This window comes from Danio rerio, chromosome 19, assembly GCF_052040795.2.
Source record: "Danio rerio strain M-AB ecotype USA chromosome 19, GRCz13ab, whole genome shotgun sequence".
In the NCBI taxonomy this organism is placed as follows: domain Eukaryota; kingdom Metazoa; phylum Chordata; class Actinopteri; order Cypriniformes; family Danionidae; genus Danio; species Danio rerio.
Genome location: NC_141039.2, coordinates 537,501 through 553,859, shown reverse-complemented (window position 1 = coordinate 553,859; position 16,359 = coordinate 537,501). Strand labels below are relative to the sequence as shown.

The 16,359-nt window shown below is 40.7% G+C and overlaps 2 protein-coding genes and 1 long non-coding RNA gene across 4 annotated transcripts in view; 1 reads left to right on the top strand and 2 right to left on the bottom strand.

The window, feature by feature from the left end:
- Positions 1 to 1,554: 1,554 nt before the first annotated feature.
- Positions 1,555 to 8,549, bottom strand: LOC147832395 (uncharacterized). Its single transcript, XR_015516322.2, has 2 exons — positions 8,411 to 8,549; positions 1,555 to 1,756 (listed from the first exon to the last, which is right to left on the bottom strand). It is a non-coding gene; the product is annotated as an uncharacterized LOC147832395 (long non-coding RNA).
- Positions 5,047 to 10,961, top strand: tnfaip8l2a (tumor necrosis factor, alpha-induced protein 8-like 2a). Its single transcript, NM_001045301.1, is given in 3 exon segments — positions 5,047 to 5,459; positions 8,400 to 9,974; positions 10,003 to 10,961. Coding segments are annotated over 2 exon segments (561 nt in total). The 5' UTR covers positions 5,047 to 5,141; the 3' UTR covers positions 8,643 to 9,974; positions 10,003 to 10,961.
- Positions 10,962 to 11,794: 833 nt separating this feature from the next.
- Positions 11,795 to 16,359, bottom strand: part of vps72a (vacuolar protein sorting 72 homolog a) — a 7,442-nt gene continuing 2,877 nt past the window's right edge. The window contains exons 4-7 of one of the 2 annotated variants that reach the window (XR_015515595.2): positions 15,849 to 16,028; positions 14,083 to 14,227; positions 13,313 to 13,766; positions 11,795 to 13,226 (exon numbers count right to left, since the gene is read on the bottom strand). Coding sequence is in view for 1 of the 2 variants with exons in the window: in NM_001082944.1 (NP_001076413.1) it covers positions 13,367 to 13,766; positions 14,083 to 14,227; positions 15,849 to 16,028 (725 nt within the window). In the remaining variant the exon portion in view is untranslated. 2 annotated transcript variants of the gene reach the window in all.

Below are 16,359 nucleotides of genomic sequence, written 5' to 3'. Positions count from 1 at the left end.
AGCCGGGACTTGAACCAGCAACCTTCTTGCTGTGAGGCCACAGTGCTAATATATTAAATTATTGAATAATAATAATATTAAAGTCTAATATGAACACAATAATGGAGCTGCAGACACAAGTGTAGACAGAAACACACATGAGATCTGTCCGGCGTCTGCTGCGTGTGTGTGTGTGTGTGTGTGGAGTTTCAGAGCAGATCTGCATGTGTCAGACGGTGCTCAGATTAGTCAGACACTCGAGACTAACACAGAAACACTGCTGGAGTAAGATTTTCCAGCTCACTGTTCTGTGTCTGTTCTACCAAATCTTTTTAAAGATAGATTCAATTCAATCCATCTATCATTGTCTGCCGCTTATTCAGGGCAGAATTAAAACATTTATTTAGGGTGAACTATCCCTTTGGTTTAACATGGCATTTAATATATCTGGAGCTATGTGGTTGTCAGGGTATTCTGAGTAGTTGCTATGTGGTTGTCAGGGTGTTCTGAGTAGTTGCTATGTGGTTGTCAGGGTGTTCTGAGTAGTTGCTATGTGGTTGTCAGGGTGTTCTGAGTAGTTGCTATGTGGTTGTCAGGGTGTTCTGAGTAGTTGCTATGTGGTTGTCAGGGTGTTCTGAGTAGTTGCTATGTGGTTGTCAGGGTGTTCTGAGTAGTTGCTATGTGGTTGTCAGGGTGTTCTGAAGAGTTGCTATGTGGTTGTCAGGGTATTCTGAGTAGTTGCTATGTGGTTGTCAGGGTGTTCTGAGTAGTTGCTATGTGGTTGTCAGGGTGTTCTGAGTAGTTGCTATGTGGTTGTCAGGGTATTCTGAGTAGTTGCTATGTGGTTGTCAGGGTGTTCTGAGTAGTTGCTATGTGGTTGTCAGGGTATTCTGAGTAGTTGCTATGTGGTTGTCAGGGTATTCTGAGTTGTTGCTATGTGGTTGTCAGGGTATTCTGAGTAGTTGCTATGTGGTTGTCAGGGTTTTCTGAGTAGTTGCTATGTGGTTGTCAGGGTATTCTGAGTTGTTGCTATGTGGTAGTCAGGGTATTCTGACTAGTTGCTATGTGGTTGTCAGGGTATTTTAAGTAGTTGCTATGTGGTAGTCAGGGTATTCTGACTAGTTGCTATGTAGGTGCTGAGGTGTTCTGAGTAGTTGTTATGTGGTTGCCGGGGTGTTCTGACTAGTTGCTATATAGTTAACAGACTGTTGTTAGCATTTGTAGTAACTCAGCAGTTTCCAGGGTGTTCTGACCAGTTACTATGAGGTTACTGGGGTGTTCTGAGCAGTTGTGGTTTCTATGTGGTTGCCAGGTAGTTCTGAGCAGTTGCTATGTGGTTGCCGGGGTATTCTCTTCTGAGCTGTTGCCGTGAAGTTAAATCATCTAATTTTTTGGTTGAGTGAGAGTGTTTACCTGCGGTGTGTGTGTGTGTGTGTGTGTGCTCATCATACTCAGATGTTTATCTATGATCTCACACACACACACACACACACACACACACACACACACACACACACACACACACACACACACACACACACACACACACACACACTGAGCTAAGGAGTCAGTCAGTTTGTGGATTACACATATGTTGCATCATGTTTATTGCTCCAGTCTCCTTCAGTGACACACACTTGCTCCAGTGTTGCATTAGTTCACACACGCTGATTCATGCTCCGCCAGACTGCTGTAATCATGATGACGCTGTGTTCACTTCAGCTAACGCGAGCGGGAAATATCTGAGTTTGAGCTGAAGTAGCGGGAACTGAGGGAACTGTGAACACACACCAACACACGGGATATTCACAGACAATCAGATGATATTAACAGTTAATCATAATATCAGATATCATGATATCAAAAGTGGCATGGTGGTTAGCACTGTGGCCTCACAGCAAGAAGGTCTCTGGTTTGAGTCCCGGCTGGGTCAGCTGGTGTTTCTGTGTGGAGTTTGCATGCTCTCCCCGTGTTGGCGTGGGTTTCCTCCGGGTGCTCCGGTTTCCCCCACAGTCCAAACACATGCACTATAGGGGAACTGATCAACTACACTGGCCGTAGTGTATGAGTGTGTGTGTGTTTGTGTGTGTGTATGGGTGTTTCCCAGTGATGGGTTGCAGCTGGAAGGTTATCTGCTGCGTAAAACATGGTGGAATAGTTACTAATTAACAAAGGAACTAAGCTGAAAAGAAAATGAATGAGTGAATTCAATATATGGTGATCACGAACATGCCCAATACTGATGATGTGGGCACTTTATTATTAGTGTGCTTTTTAAGAGCATTCAGAGTGTTTTTGCTGTGGTGTTCATAACAGAGCCAAATGCTTGGAGATTTTTATTGGGTTAACTAGCCTAATAGTGAAAAACTTTTTCACATGTTAATGCTGAAACAACCCTAATAACCCTACTAACCCTTGCTTACTGCCTACTTTTAATTTGTTAATTATATTTCATGCATTATCAATTAACATGTCAGACGAACTGATTCCAAATATAGAGCTATTGAAGTCATCTGGTGAAGTGTATATCGCAATATATAATGAGGGAAAATAAGTGTTGGATTGGATTGACAGCTGGAGAAAGAGCTGAACTGCTGAGATGTATTTAATACTTTATATAAAAGGTTTTGTTGCTGCTGGCAGCTTGAAGACGCCTCTCATATGGAAACTGAGGTAACATGCATTGCTCAGGTGTAAGTTCCTCACAGACTTCAACAGAGTGTCAAAATCTTGATGCTTCTGTGGCTCTCGTCAAATCAAATGTTCTTTATTGGATACGGATCAGGTGATTGGCTGGGCCATTCTACAGCTTGATTTTCTTTTTCTGAAAGCATCTGAAAGTCTCCTCGGCTGTGTTTTGGATCATTGTCTTGCTGATATGGTTTGATCTTCATCCTCCTGCTACTTTTACTTTTCCCTGAGTTATATAATTTTATTAAACAGAACTAAACTCTTCAGCTTAGTCCCTTTATTAATCTGAGGTCACCACAGCGGAATGAACCACCAACTTATCCAGCATACATTTTACACAGAGCATGCCCTTCCAGCTGCAACTTAATACTGGTAAACTCCTGCATTCACACTCATACACTACAACCAATTTAGCTAATCAATTCCCTATAGTGCATGTGTATGGACTGTGGAGGAAACCCCCGTCAACACTGGGAGAACATGCAGCTGGGACTGGAACCAGTGACCTTCTTGCTGTGAGGTGATTGTGCTTCTCACTGCTCCACCGTGACGCCACAGAACTTCATTTTTAAACTAATTAGACTTCAAGAGTACACACTCAGCTGATGATTGATTATGAAGTGTATTTGGCATGCTGTCCCTGGAGAGAGCCCTAAGCTCAGAACATCCTCGAGTCCGGGGCTCCCTCCCGTTTGAAGGGCGAGAGCAGAGTTTGAGCTCAGGTAGGTCTCGAGAAATCCCCTAGTTGTGAACTGCTGTGGTATATCTGACTAAGAGTTGGCTTAGGATGCTATTTTGAAGTTGTCAATTTACTTATGGTGTATGTCTTTGGACGGTGGGAGAAACAGGGTACCCTCGGGATCCTCCACATGAAATTATAGGTTTTTTAATACCATTTCAAACAAATTCAATGCCAACTTCATACCCATTCCGACAGAAGTTTGAGGGAAAAATGTCAAATCTGTATACATTTTGAACCCTAGAATATAATTACAGGTGACTATTTGAATTGAATATAACATTTTATTAAAATTGTCAGTTATTTATTTAATACATGTGCAACAGCGTAACACACATTTGATTTTTAATTTGATTGTTGTTGGGCCACAGTAAGATAGGATGCTCCCTGGCAATGCTTCTAATGTAGAAATTAGAGGTGTGAATCTATACTGGTGTCACGGTTTGCTTCGGTTACGATTATCATGTCATCAATTCGATTCAATTCGATATCTCGGCGCATACACAGTTTTACATTTGGGGGGGGGGGGGCAGTCTGTATAAACAGACACACACACCTGTAACAAGCTGTCTGTATAAACACACACACAGACACAAAGCACCAAGCAAGTGACACACGGCATTACGTTCTCTCTCAGCAGGTCAAACGGGCCGCAGTAAGAGAGGAAATGGAGAAATGGAGTTTACTTTCATTTTCTCAGTCGCAGTGAAATAGGAGCTTCTGCTGTAAGTGTCAGTGAAAGACCGTCTAGAAAACACTCAGCGTTATACTGCATGAACTTTTTAATTAGTCTACATTAGTAACAGTTCATTTGTTAGGGTATGAGCTTTAATTCTAGGAAATGCAAAAATAAATGAATAAAATAAGACCTTTTTAACGAAATCCAAGACTTGTATACCAAATTCAAAGCTATTAAGGCCGTAATGTGAGATCATCAAATTTAAGACTTATTCAATGCTTTTAAGACCCACGGGTAATCTGGAAAACCGGAGAACCTTGGGAAAACCCACACGAACCATGGGGAGAACATGCAAACTCCATACAGAAACACTGACCCGCTCAGAGAGAGTCAAACCAGCAGTGTTCTTGCTGTTAGGCCACAGTGCTACCCACTGGGCTGCTGTGCTGCCCTATCAGAGAAGGGGAGGAGTAGGGGTGGAAGCGCGGATTCTTCAAGATGAAGATGACTGGAGTAGAAAGCTCTGGTCATTTATAATGTGTCAGTATTCATCTGATTGGTGCAAATATACGGAGCTGATGCGGCACTAGCTGTGTTCGATCATAAGCACAGGATCCTCTGGGAATGAGTTCATAAATAAACCACACTTGTTTTCTTTGCACATGAGGATTTCTTTGCTTGTTACCAACATCTGGTGAACATTTAGCACCTTTAGACACATGTTTTCAGAGAGAAATGGAGACGTGTTCAGTACTGCTGTACATCGCGGAACAACTAAATATCCCAATGCCAGTTTCTCCCCACATCATGAAGCCCAATTCGAGACGTTACTCAAGAGTCTGAAACAAAAAGAGTGTGTGACACAAAGCAGAAGTGACATATATCTCCTCCGATCACACCGTTTCCTCCCACAGTTACACAGCGGAAGACACAACTTCCTCAAACGACACAACACACACTCGACGCAAACACCTCGGACTGCAGCAGCAGGTAAACACACACACACACACACACACCGGGCCTGCTGTGTGTCCGTCAGCTCGGCGAGCGCAGATGGAGGCCTTCAGCTCCAAAGACATGGCCATGCAGGCGCAGAAGAAGATCCTGAGCCGCATGGCCAGCAAATCTGTGGCTCAGATGTTCATCGACGACAACAGCAGCGAGGTGCTGGACGAGCTGTACCGCGTCTCCAAGGAGCACTCGGGGAACCGTGCAGAGGCCCAGAAGGTGGTCAAGAACATGATCAAGATCGCCGTCAAGGTCGGAGTTCTGTTCCGTCATGAGAAGTTCAGCGCAGAGGAGCTCAGCATCGCACAGGAGTTCAGGAAAAAACTGCATCACGGAGCCATGACGGCCATCAGCTTCCAGGAGGTACTAACACACACACACACACACACACACACACACACACATACATACACATATATACATGCACAAACACTACTACACACACACATATATATATACATGCACAAACACTACTACACACACATATATATACACACATAAATACATGCACGCACGCACGCACACACATACACGCACACATATATGTACACACATACATATATACATGCACACACACTACACAGTCACACACATATATACACACACATATACTATAAATACAAATGTGCACACAAACACACAAATATATATATATATTGCACATATACATGCACACACACACACACACAAATTTAAACTGCATTATTTACACATGCACATACATACACAAATGCACACACACACACACACACACACACACACACACACACACACACACACACACACTACACATACTTGCAAACACACACACAGACATATTGACACACATACAAACACACACACACACACACACACACACTACACATACATGGAAACACACACATAAACACACATACACAGATATATATGTCACACATACAATAAACACTGAACCAACATGCACACACATTTTATACACACACACACACACACATGTATATATACACACAGATACACAGACACACACAAACACATAAATATATGAATATGTATACACACACACAAACACACACACGTGTGTACACACACTACACACACATATAAATACACATACACATGAACATATATACACACACTAAACAAACACACACACAAACACACACACCCTAAACAGACATGCACACATACATACACACACACACACACACACACACATAAACACATATACACACACACACACATATACACACAGATGCACACATACACTACACATGCATGGAAACACACACATAAACACACACACACACAGATATATATGTCACACACACATACACACTAAACCAACATGCACACACATATTATACACATACATATATACACAGATAAACAGATACACACACACACACACACACACACACACAGACAGTTGTTCCTACAGGTGAATACAGATTCTTGACTCTGGTGAATAAAGCGTGATGTTTACCAGTTCAGTGTGTTCATGTCACATCAGTCAGGATGAAACTGCTCAGAAATCCACATCCACACGGCCTACCCTGATCCTCCTAGCAACCATCCAGAAAACCCTTGAAGCCTAACACCAGCCACCCAGAGCAATACTACAACAAACACTGCAGAAACTGCACACTGTAGCCACCAGCTCGAACACCCTGTATCTGCACTACTCTGATCCCCTAGACACTGCATAGTGACAGCTCATGTGTTGTGATGGTTGTGGTTTAATCTTTCTATAGCGCAGTCATCACATTTATTACATGTGTGCTTTTGGATGTTTATTATTATTAATTAGAGAATTAATTTTGGGATTTTAGCCTCATTTAGAGGATAAACTATGTGCTTTTGGTGCGGATGCATGCTGCTGCAAGTGAAACTGTTTATCTGATTCAGTCCGCTGTCATATCACTCATGCGGTGTAATGAGATATGACTGAAACTAACAGCAAAGCGTAAAACATATGCTGGATTAGTTGCTGGTTCATTCCACTGTGGCGAACGTTGCTGGATCGTCTGTCTTTGTTTTGATCCCTTTAACCCGCCCAATGTCAGTTTAGCCAATTATATTTTCCAGTGTATTTAATTCATTCACTCATTCAGTCAGGAAGGCTCTCAATGTGTGCGTCCGCAACTAAACTGCGACCACTGGTGGACAGCAGCAGCCTCCGAAATGAGACGCAGATTCAGAGTTCCACATGAGGCTATTAATTAGCAAATAATATAAATATTAGGATTGTAAACATTAGGTGAGCAGGTCACATGTTAACCCCGTGTCCTAACAAACACGCTACGTGACGAGATATGCAGTGATATCTGGCTGTTTGCACCAAACAAATCGAAACAGAAATGTAAATACAGCCATTTAGAAGCTCAGAATAGTGCACTCACTGCACGCCAGCCAAATTGTAAGGTTAATAATCCAATTAATACATATTAAAGCTCTTAAACATGATTAAATGTAGATGCTGAATCACTGATATGTGTTGTAGTCTCAGTTCTGAAGTTCAGTTTCAGACGCTTTATTTTATTTTCCAGATTTGAGCTGAACTATCGGCTGCTGCTTTCAGTAGTATGACTGTAAATGTCATGTAAAATGTCATTCAAACTCACATTATGAGCATTTAACCCTGAACAAAGCACACGAGGAGTACCTGAGCTGATCAGTTTTCACCTGTGAGAAATAGAAGCCGTTTCTAAATTATAAATTTGAGGTGTTGGTTAGAACAAAAACTCCTTTTAACATGAAAATATCTGTTCTATCATGTGTCGTTTATTTAGAACACATTTAAACCAGCCTTTAGGCTTGACAGTCAGGCACACTGCTGTTGCCGTAGTCAATCTGACAACCTGCACTTGCATTTGTTTTGAAACAGATGTGCAATACCTAGATCAACCACTGGGTGTCAAACTTACATGCTGCACCTTTAAGTAAAGGGGGCTAATAATATTGACCTTAAATTATTATTGTTTTTATGTAAAAACTGCTTTTATTTAAGCCACATTAAAAGAAATATGAGTAGAAAAATATAAATTCTGCTAAAAATGAGCTTGCTCTGTTAAACAGCACTTTGGATATAGTATTTAAAAGAATAATGAAAATTTCACAAGAGGGCTAATAACGTTATATGCACGTTTTCAGTGTATACTATACTTTGCATCATCATGTACTGTGCTCTCTTTACTGAATTTCTTGAAATACCTGAAAGTTTCTAAATAATTCTTCCTGACAAATCATTTTAAACGCAAAAACACTTAAATTAAATTAATAATGCGATAAATATGAATGTAAATTGTTTCTGCATGTCTCCATCAGGTGGAGTTTACCTTCGACAAGAGCGTGATGATAAACCTTCTGTCGGATTGTCGGGATCTGCTGCTGAAGCTGGTGGAGAAACACCTCACGCCCAAATCTCTAGACCGCATCAGGCACGTCTTCAACCATTACTCGAACCCGGAGCTCCTGACGCACCTGTACGACCCGCAGGGCAACCTGTGGAGCAACCTGAGCAAGATCTGCAGCGGCCTTAACCGTATGATCGAGGAGGGAAAACTCTGAGCTGGAAACACAGGACTGAGACACACTGTCAAGGAAAATAATGATGATAAAGTCAGGACGACAAATATGTTTATGTTGCTCTGACTTATTTTTAGAGGTTAATCAGGTTTCAACTAATTTTGTTAAGTTATAAAGTTTAACTTAATATTTTTGGTCAGTTTTATTGATGCAAGTCAACTAGAAATGACTAAAAGAGTTCAAATGATTCAACTAAAAAAGTGAAGCCAGCAAGAATTGTTATAGAGTGCACGGAGAACACCGTAAAACTCGCTTTTTAGACTCATTTTTAGCATCTTCCCAGCTGATAATGATCATTTATTGAATAATGATAACAGCTAATGGGAACCATTCAGAATGCATTAAGGTCAGGTTGGGTTATTATTCGCACATTCCTACACTCTCCTTATGGAAATCATATCAGCAGCCAATGGTTATCAAAGTACATCAGTGTTCACAGCCAATTAAATAGTGCTTATGTTGTTTTCAAGTCAAACTTACACTCCCTGGCCACTTTATTAGGTACACCTCACTAGTACCGGGTTGGACCCTCATTTGCCTTCAGAACTGCCTTAATCGTTGACACCATGCTCAATTGGTACTAATGGACCCAAAGAAAATCTCCCGCACACCATTACACCACCACCACCAGCCTGAACCGCTGACACAAGGCAGGATGATCCATGCTTTCATGCTGTTGAGGCCAAATTGTGAGCCGAGCATCCGAATGTGTCAGCAGAAATGGAGACTCATCAGAGCAGCAACGTTTCTCCAATCTTCTATTGTCCAGTTTTGGTGAGTCTGTGTGAATTGTAGCCTCAGTTTCCTGTTCTTAGCTGACAGGAGCGGCACCCGGTGTGCTCTTCTGCTGCTGTAGCCCATCCGCCTCAAGGTTGGACGTGTTGTGTGTTCAGAGATGCTCTTCTGCAGAGCTCGGTTGTAACGAGTGCTTATTTGAGTTACTGTTGCCTTTCTATCAGCTGGAACCAGTCTGGCCATTCTCCTCTGACCTCTGGCCTCATCAACAAGGCATTTGCGTCCACAGAACTGCCGCTCACTGGATATTTCCTCTTTGTCGGAGCATTCTCTGTAAACCCTAGAGATGGTTGTGCGTGAAAATCCCAGTAGATCAGCAGTTTCTGAAATACTCAGAGCAGCCCGTCTGGCAGCAACAACCATGCCACATTCAGAGTCACTTAAATCCCCTTTCTTCCCCATCCTGATGCTCACTCTGAACTGCAGCAGATCCTCTTGACCATGTCTACATGCCGAAATGCAGTGAGCTGCTGCCATGTGATTGGCTGATTAGACATATGATTTAACGAGCAGTTGTACCTAATAAAGTGGCCGGTTAGTGTACATGCTAATCAAAACTGAATATTCAGAGTAGAGAAGTAAACAATATAGAGATCATTTAATGAATGAGTGTGCAAATATAAAACCAACTTCACCTCAATTCAGAATGCTCAGGTTAAACATCTCCTAAAGTCAAAATGTACAAAGCTTAATTTACTACCGCACATTGTAAGTCTAGGTTCACATAACTAAGTGTTCATGTGAGTACATTACAAACAAAATCAATGCAAAATAATCCATGTTGATTAAAGAGTAACCGACGGTGAATTTGCGCGGAATTCGCCTGAATCGCGTCTACTGGAAACTCAAACAGTCGCGAGACAAAACATCCCTTAAAGTCTTAAAGTGAACAATTCGTGTAAATTAATCCACAAAAACACTGTTTGTTTTGGTAATCTTTGATTAAAACCTTACCATCAGAGTCCTTCTCTGTTTGAGGAATTTGCGAAATATAAGCCACGCCCCTATGACCGTTATTTCATGTGATTGAAAGACGAGAGATCAAGCGCAAATCTACAACCCCGCCCCCTACTCAATATTCAGTGTATACTGAGATAAAACTGTTTCTGGTTGACAGACTTTAATGTATTTTATTAGCTGTGGTTCAGAACTGCAGGAGATTCTTCTGTGGGAAACAAAAGATGATATGAAAGTCAGTGAGTTCAGACGTCTTCTGAGTTTGACAGGAAAAAGGCGGCCATTTAGACATTCCGCTTTTTTATGAAGAAAATGGAGGATTTGAACACAACTAACGTCTGATTATGAAGTTTAACACCATTTCCAGAAACAAAAACATACTTACACAACACTGGACTTCTTGTACAGATCTGTTCACCAGTAAAGTGATTTCTTTCTGTTTTCCTTTGTTGTATTTTGTTAAAAATCAACAGTAATGTTCAAATCAGAGTAGATCTGACCTGATCAATGTTTTAATGTTTAAGAATAAAGTACTGTTTTTACCTCAAATATGCTTTTACTTGGGGATCTTCAGGATAGATAGATAGATAGATAGATAGATAGATAGATAGATAGTTTATAGATAGATAGATTAAAGCAGTTTATAGATAGATAGATAGATAGATAGATAGATAGATAGATAGATAGATAGATAGATAGATAGATAGATAGATAGATAGATAGATAGATAGATAGACGGATAGACGGACAGATAGATAAACAAATAAATCCAAATCTCCTCTTACAATCTTAAGAAATGAAAATGTCAGAATCATTTATTTTCCTTCGGCTTAGTCCCTTATATATCAGGGATCACCACAGGGGAATGAACCACCAACTATTCCAGCATGTTTTACATATAAGATGCCGTTTCAGCTGCAACCCAGTACTGGGAAACACCCATGAAGAGTGGAGTGAAGAGACAGCAATAGAGCCAATTTGGTGGATGGGGATGATGGTTTAGGGCCGAGAGAGAATTTGATTTAGAAATTAGAAATGTGAATTAAAATGATGAGATAGAAAATCACAATAACCTTTCTTTCTTATAATAGTGGTTAAAAAAGCACAAATAATTGCAGGAATGTAACCTAAGTTTGTGTAATGCTCAAATGAAGTTGAAATTATCTTCCTCATCCATTATCATCTCTTCCATTTTATTATGAGGTGAAGATTAGATTAAGAAAAACTCAACTGTCTAAAAAGTCAAAATTCTGTTAAAAAAAAAAAAAAGGCACAATTATACATTTTACATATGAACTCACATGTTGCTGTAACATTTCTACATGTGTAGTATTGCACTGCAAAATATTCATTACAAAAATCAAATCAAACACTCACTCAAGTTCTTTAATCACATTGTTTTATTCCTGCTTCATACAAAATAGAAAAACAATAATAAAAAAAACACAATAAATCAGAAATATAACAGTAGGGAGCCGATGCTGGTGATGTGTGCTCAGTCCTCAGTAAACGAAGCTTTGAATCACTCGGATTGATTCATTTGAGTCAATACTTTGCAATAGAATCTCATTTGTTCACGTTCCATCAGCTAACATGAACAAAGAAAGATCAATATTTATATATATATTTCAGCATTAATGAACCTGTAAGTGAAAATGAATGAGACCGTTCACCCAACATTGAAATCCTGTCATTATTTACTCACCCGTCACTCGTTACAAACCTTTTTAATTTCTTTCTTCTGTTGAACAATAAAGAAGATATTTTGAAGAATGTTGAAAATCTGAAATCATTGACTTCCAATTGTTTTTCCTGCAATGAAAGTCAATGGTTACTGGTTTTCAACATCCTTCAAAAGATCTTCTTAAGTGTTTAACTGAAGAAAAAATGTGTTTATAACCATCAAGAGTGAGTAAAGTTAAATTTAAGGGTGACCTGTCTCTTTAAAAGGTACTTTATTAGAAAAAGCCTGTAAACAGCATTAGCTGATGCTATCAAATGAATATTAATAATAAAGTGTGCATTTTAGAACACTACTGAGCATGCTCAGACTCAAACCTGAGTGATGAGCTTATAAACACAACACAAAATAAAATCATTATGCTGTTTAAAGAGACAGTTCACCCCGAAAATAACAAATCTCTCGCCATTTACTCACCCTTCAAACCTTTAAGATGATACTACCTCTACTACTACTACTACTACTAATACTAATAATAATAATATTAATTAAATAATTAATAACTTTATACGTTCTTTCTTTTGTCGAACACAAAAGAAGATATTTTTAAAGAATGTTGAAAACCTGTACCCATTCACTTTCATTTGTTACTCCTACAATGGAAGTCAATGGTTACCAGTTTCCAGCATTCTTCAAAATATCTTCTTTATTGTTTAACTCAAGAAAAAAAACTCATGTCTATAACCATCAAAAGTGAGTAAGTAAAGTTAAATTTGTGGGTGAACTCTCGCTTTAAAAAAGTACTGTAAAAGCCTGTAAATAGCATTAGCTGATGTTATCAAATGAAGTCTTCATGGTAAAGTGTGCATTTTAGAACACTACTGAGCATGCTCAGACCTGTGATGTGCTTATAAACACTACACAAAAACCATTGTGCTGTTTAAAGAGACAGTTCACCCAAAAAATAACAAATCTCTCATCATTTACTCCCCTTAAACCTTCATGATGAGGATGATAGTACTCCTACTACTACTAATGATAATAATAATAATAATTTTATGAATTAAGCTTTTAATTAATAACTATGAGTTTCTTTCTTATGTAAAACAAAAAGAAAGATATTTTGAAGAATGCTGAAAACCTGTACCTATTCACATCCATTTGTTACTCCTACAATGGAAGTTAATGGTTACCGGTTTCCAGCATTCTTCAATAAAGCTCATAAAGGTTTGAAGAGTGAGTAAACAGTATAATTGTTGGGTGAACGGTGTCTTTAAGTGGCGGCGGCGCTCTGCTTGAGCACAGCTTTGGGTCGTGCGCTCTTCAAATTAGCAGGTGAATCGCTAGCGTCGGTGTTAGCGCTGAAGCTTCCGGAAGCATTGGGGAATCCGTGAGCGGCGATGTATTTCTGATAGGCTTCTCTGATGATCCTGAAGGCTCTGGCGTTTGCGTATGGGATGTCGGTCACGGGGTCGCGGTACAGGGCGGGTTTATGGGTCACAGGACACACCTCCTGCACTGGGTGTGTGGGGGTACAGCGAGCCGCCGGCGGGAAGGCGGAGCTAAACGCCTCATCATCACTAAAAGTGATGTAAGTCCGTGAGCACAGAGACCCCGCCCCCTGTGTGGAGGATGACGAGGTGGGCGTGGCCTGGGGTGTGTCCTGGTCCAGCCTACAAGAAGAGGGCGGAGTCTATCAACGGTGTTTCATTCACAATAAACTGCTGTTATTATTATATACTGACTCAAACATTAATATTAGATGGAGAGCAAAGAAATTATATTATTAAAACAAATTAATATATGATATACCACTGCAATAATAGTGTTTTATTAATGTGTGTGTGTGTGTTTACAGTAGTGTTGTGTTAATCTGTGTGTTGAAGTGTGTGTGTGTGTGTGTGTGTGTGTGTGTGTTTTTACAGAAGTTGTAATAATGTGTGTGTGTTTACAGTAGTGTTTTATTTGCGTGTGTGTGTGTGCGTTTACCCCTCCACGTCGACGTTCTCCTCCTTCAGGTGTGTGTCGGGCAGCAGCGGCATCAGCACCGAGTGATAGCGGATCATCGGACCCTCAAACCGCCTCTTCTTATGAACCTGCTTCTTCTTATCGGCCTCCAGACGCTCGTAGTTTTCTGAAAAACACACACACACACACACACACACACACATACACACACACACACACACACACACACACACACACACACACACACACACACACACACACACACACACACACACACACACACACACACACACACCATTATAACGTGCAGACTGCGAAGGCTCATCAGTGATTTTACTGCACTAGGACTAGGAGCAGCAAACACACTGCTTTAAACAGTCATTAACCTGCATATACGGCATGGAGAGCTCTGGAAGTTCTCAGAAGATTGCATTATCCTACATTATTATTGTCTGATTTGTTTTTGAAGGGAAATGAAGGTTATACAGTGTGTTGCTCACTGCAGAGCTCCTCTATTAACAAAAAAAATAAGTCCTGTAAACAGAACAATCTCAGCCGGGGCAGAACAAGTTAAACAAAAGTATCGTAACACATTACCTACCAAACTAAGTCACACATCTAGTTACCTTTTCAATATTGTAATGCATTACTTTCAGAAGTAACAACATAAACACGTCCTATTGGATATGACGCCATTCAATGCATTACTTGACAGAGAGTTTACGACATACTAACTGCTTTTTACTTTAAGAACACGTGCTGCAGGAACAAATTTAGTTAAGAACTAGCTAGTAGTTATTTCACCCTCTGGTGTGGACTTTACATCCTAGTTTAAACAAGAACTTATGAACAGCTGCTGCAACCCTACTTGCCTCTAATATGCATGATCCCTGGCAGTATTATAATGATTATACACACACGGCCTGACTGAAGTCTTGTGGTGGATCTCGCAGATAATATCTGCTCTTCTAGTTGATTATAAAGTGTCAGAGATGGATTTCTCTGCTGGATCATCTGTTGATCTGCATCCCAATCATCACCAATACTGCAGAAGACAGACTAGAACCAGCATGGACCAAGATTCTCACAGAAATCAGTCAAGTTTGGTGAAGGAGACATCATGGTTTGGGGTTCATTCAGTATGGAGAGATCTGCAACATCAACAGCCTGAGGTATCAAGACATCTGTGCTGCCCATTACATTACAAACCACAGGAGAGGGACAATTCTCCAGCAGGATAGCGCTCCTGCTCATACTTCAGCCTCCACATCAAAGCTCCACAAGGTCGAGCTGCTCCAGGATTGGCCAGCCCAGTCACCAGACATCAACATTATTAAGCTGATGAAGGAGGAGGTGTTGAAGATGAACACAAAGACTCTTGATGAGCTCTGCTGAAGGCTTTCTTCTTCATTCCAGATGACTTTATTAATCAGTGATGTGAGTCATGTCAGAGATGTATGGATGCAGTCCTCCAAGCTCATGATGGAGTCAGACACAATCTTCATTCTGTCTCCACTGCAGCAGGACTTTATATTCTATACTGGACATTATTTCTGTTCAGTGATGACACTTTAGTGTGAGCAGAGTCAGAGCGCACTGTCCTCATCAAATCAGTCAACATCAAGACATGATCAGATTTACTGAGCTCAAATCAGCAAAATCTAGAGGCCTTCACCTTTCATAGAGACACTTCTGACACCAGATCAGCAACTAGAGTCCAGTTATTATTTGCGGTTCCTAAAACGTAGACTTTTGTCAGGTAGTGTGGTGTGGAGGTGTGCAGTTACCCAGTGAGCGCAGGTTGCTCTCGGCGGTGAGTTTTGCTTCATCCAGCAGCTCGTCCTGCGTCAGCACGCGTTCGCTCTGCGCTCCTTTCCTCTTGCGCGGCGCCTCCTGCTGGCGCTCCTGCAGACGCTCGTTTGTCTTGCGCGTGTGTTCACTCGTCGACTTGCGCACCGACTTACGGACTGAAAGACAGCAACAGCACTACAGTATTACTTTTGTTTTACATTCAGAAAACACCCGATTGTTTGAGCTGTGCCTTTTCATGAAACAATTAATGTCATAAATTAAAGAAAATGTTTATTAAAGGTCCCGTGCACTGCTTTGAAATTAGCATTTTATTTTATTGATGCGAGACGTTAGAGGGCGGGGCATAATATAGCTCCTCCCTTTTTTAAAATATCAGCCAATTGTGTTAGATTTTCTCAGCTCTGCCAGTGAGAGTGGTGGATCAAATGAACAGCGTGAAAAGAAGTGGGCGGGGCATGTCAGACACTAGAGAGCATTTGATTGGTC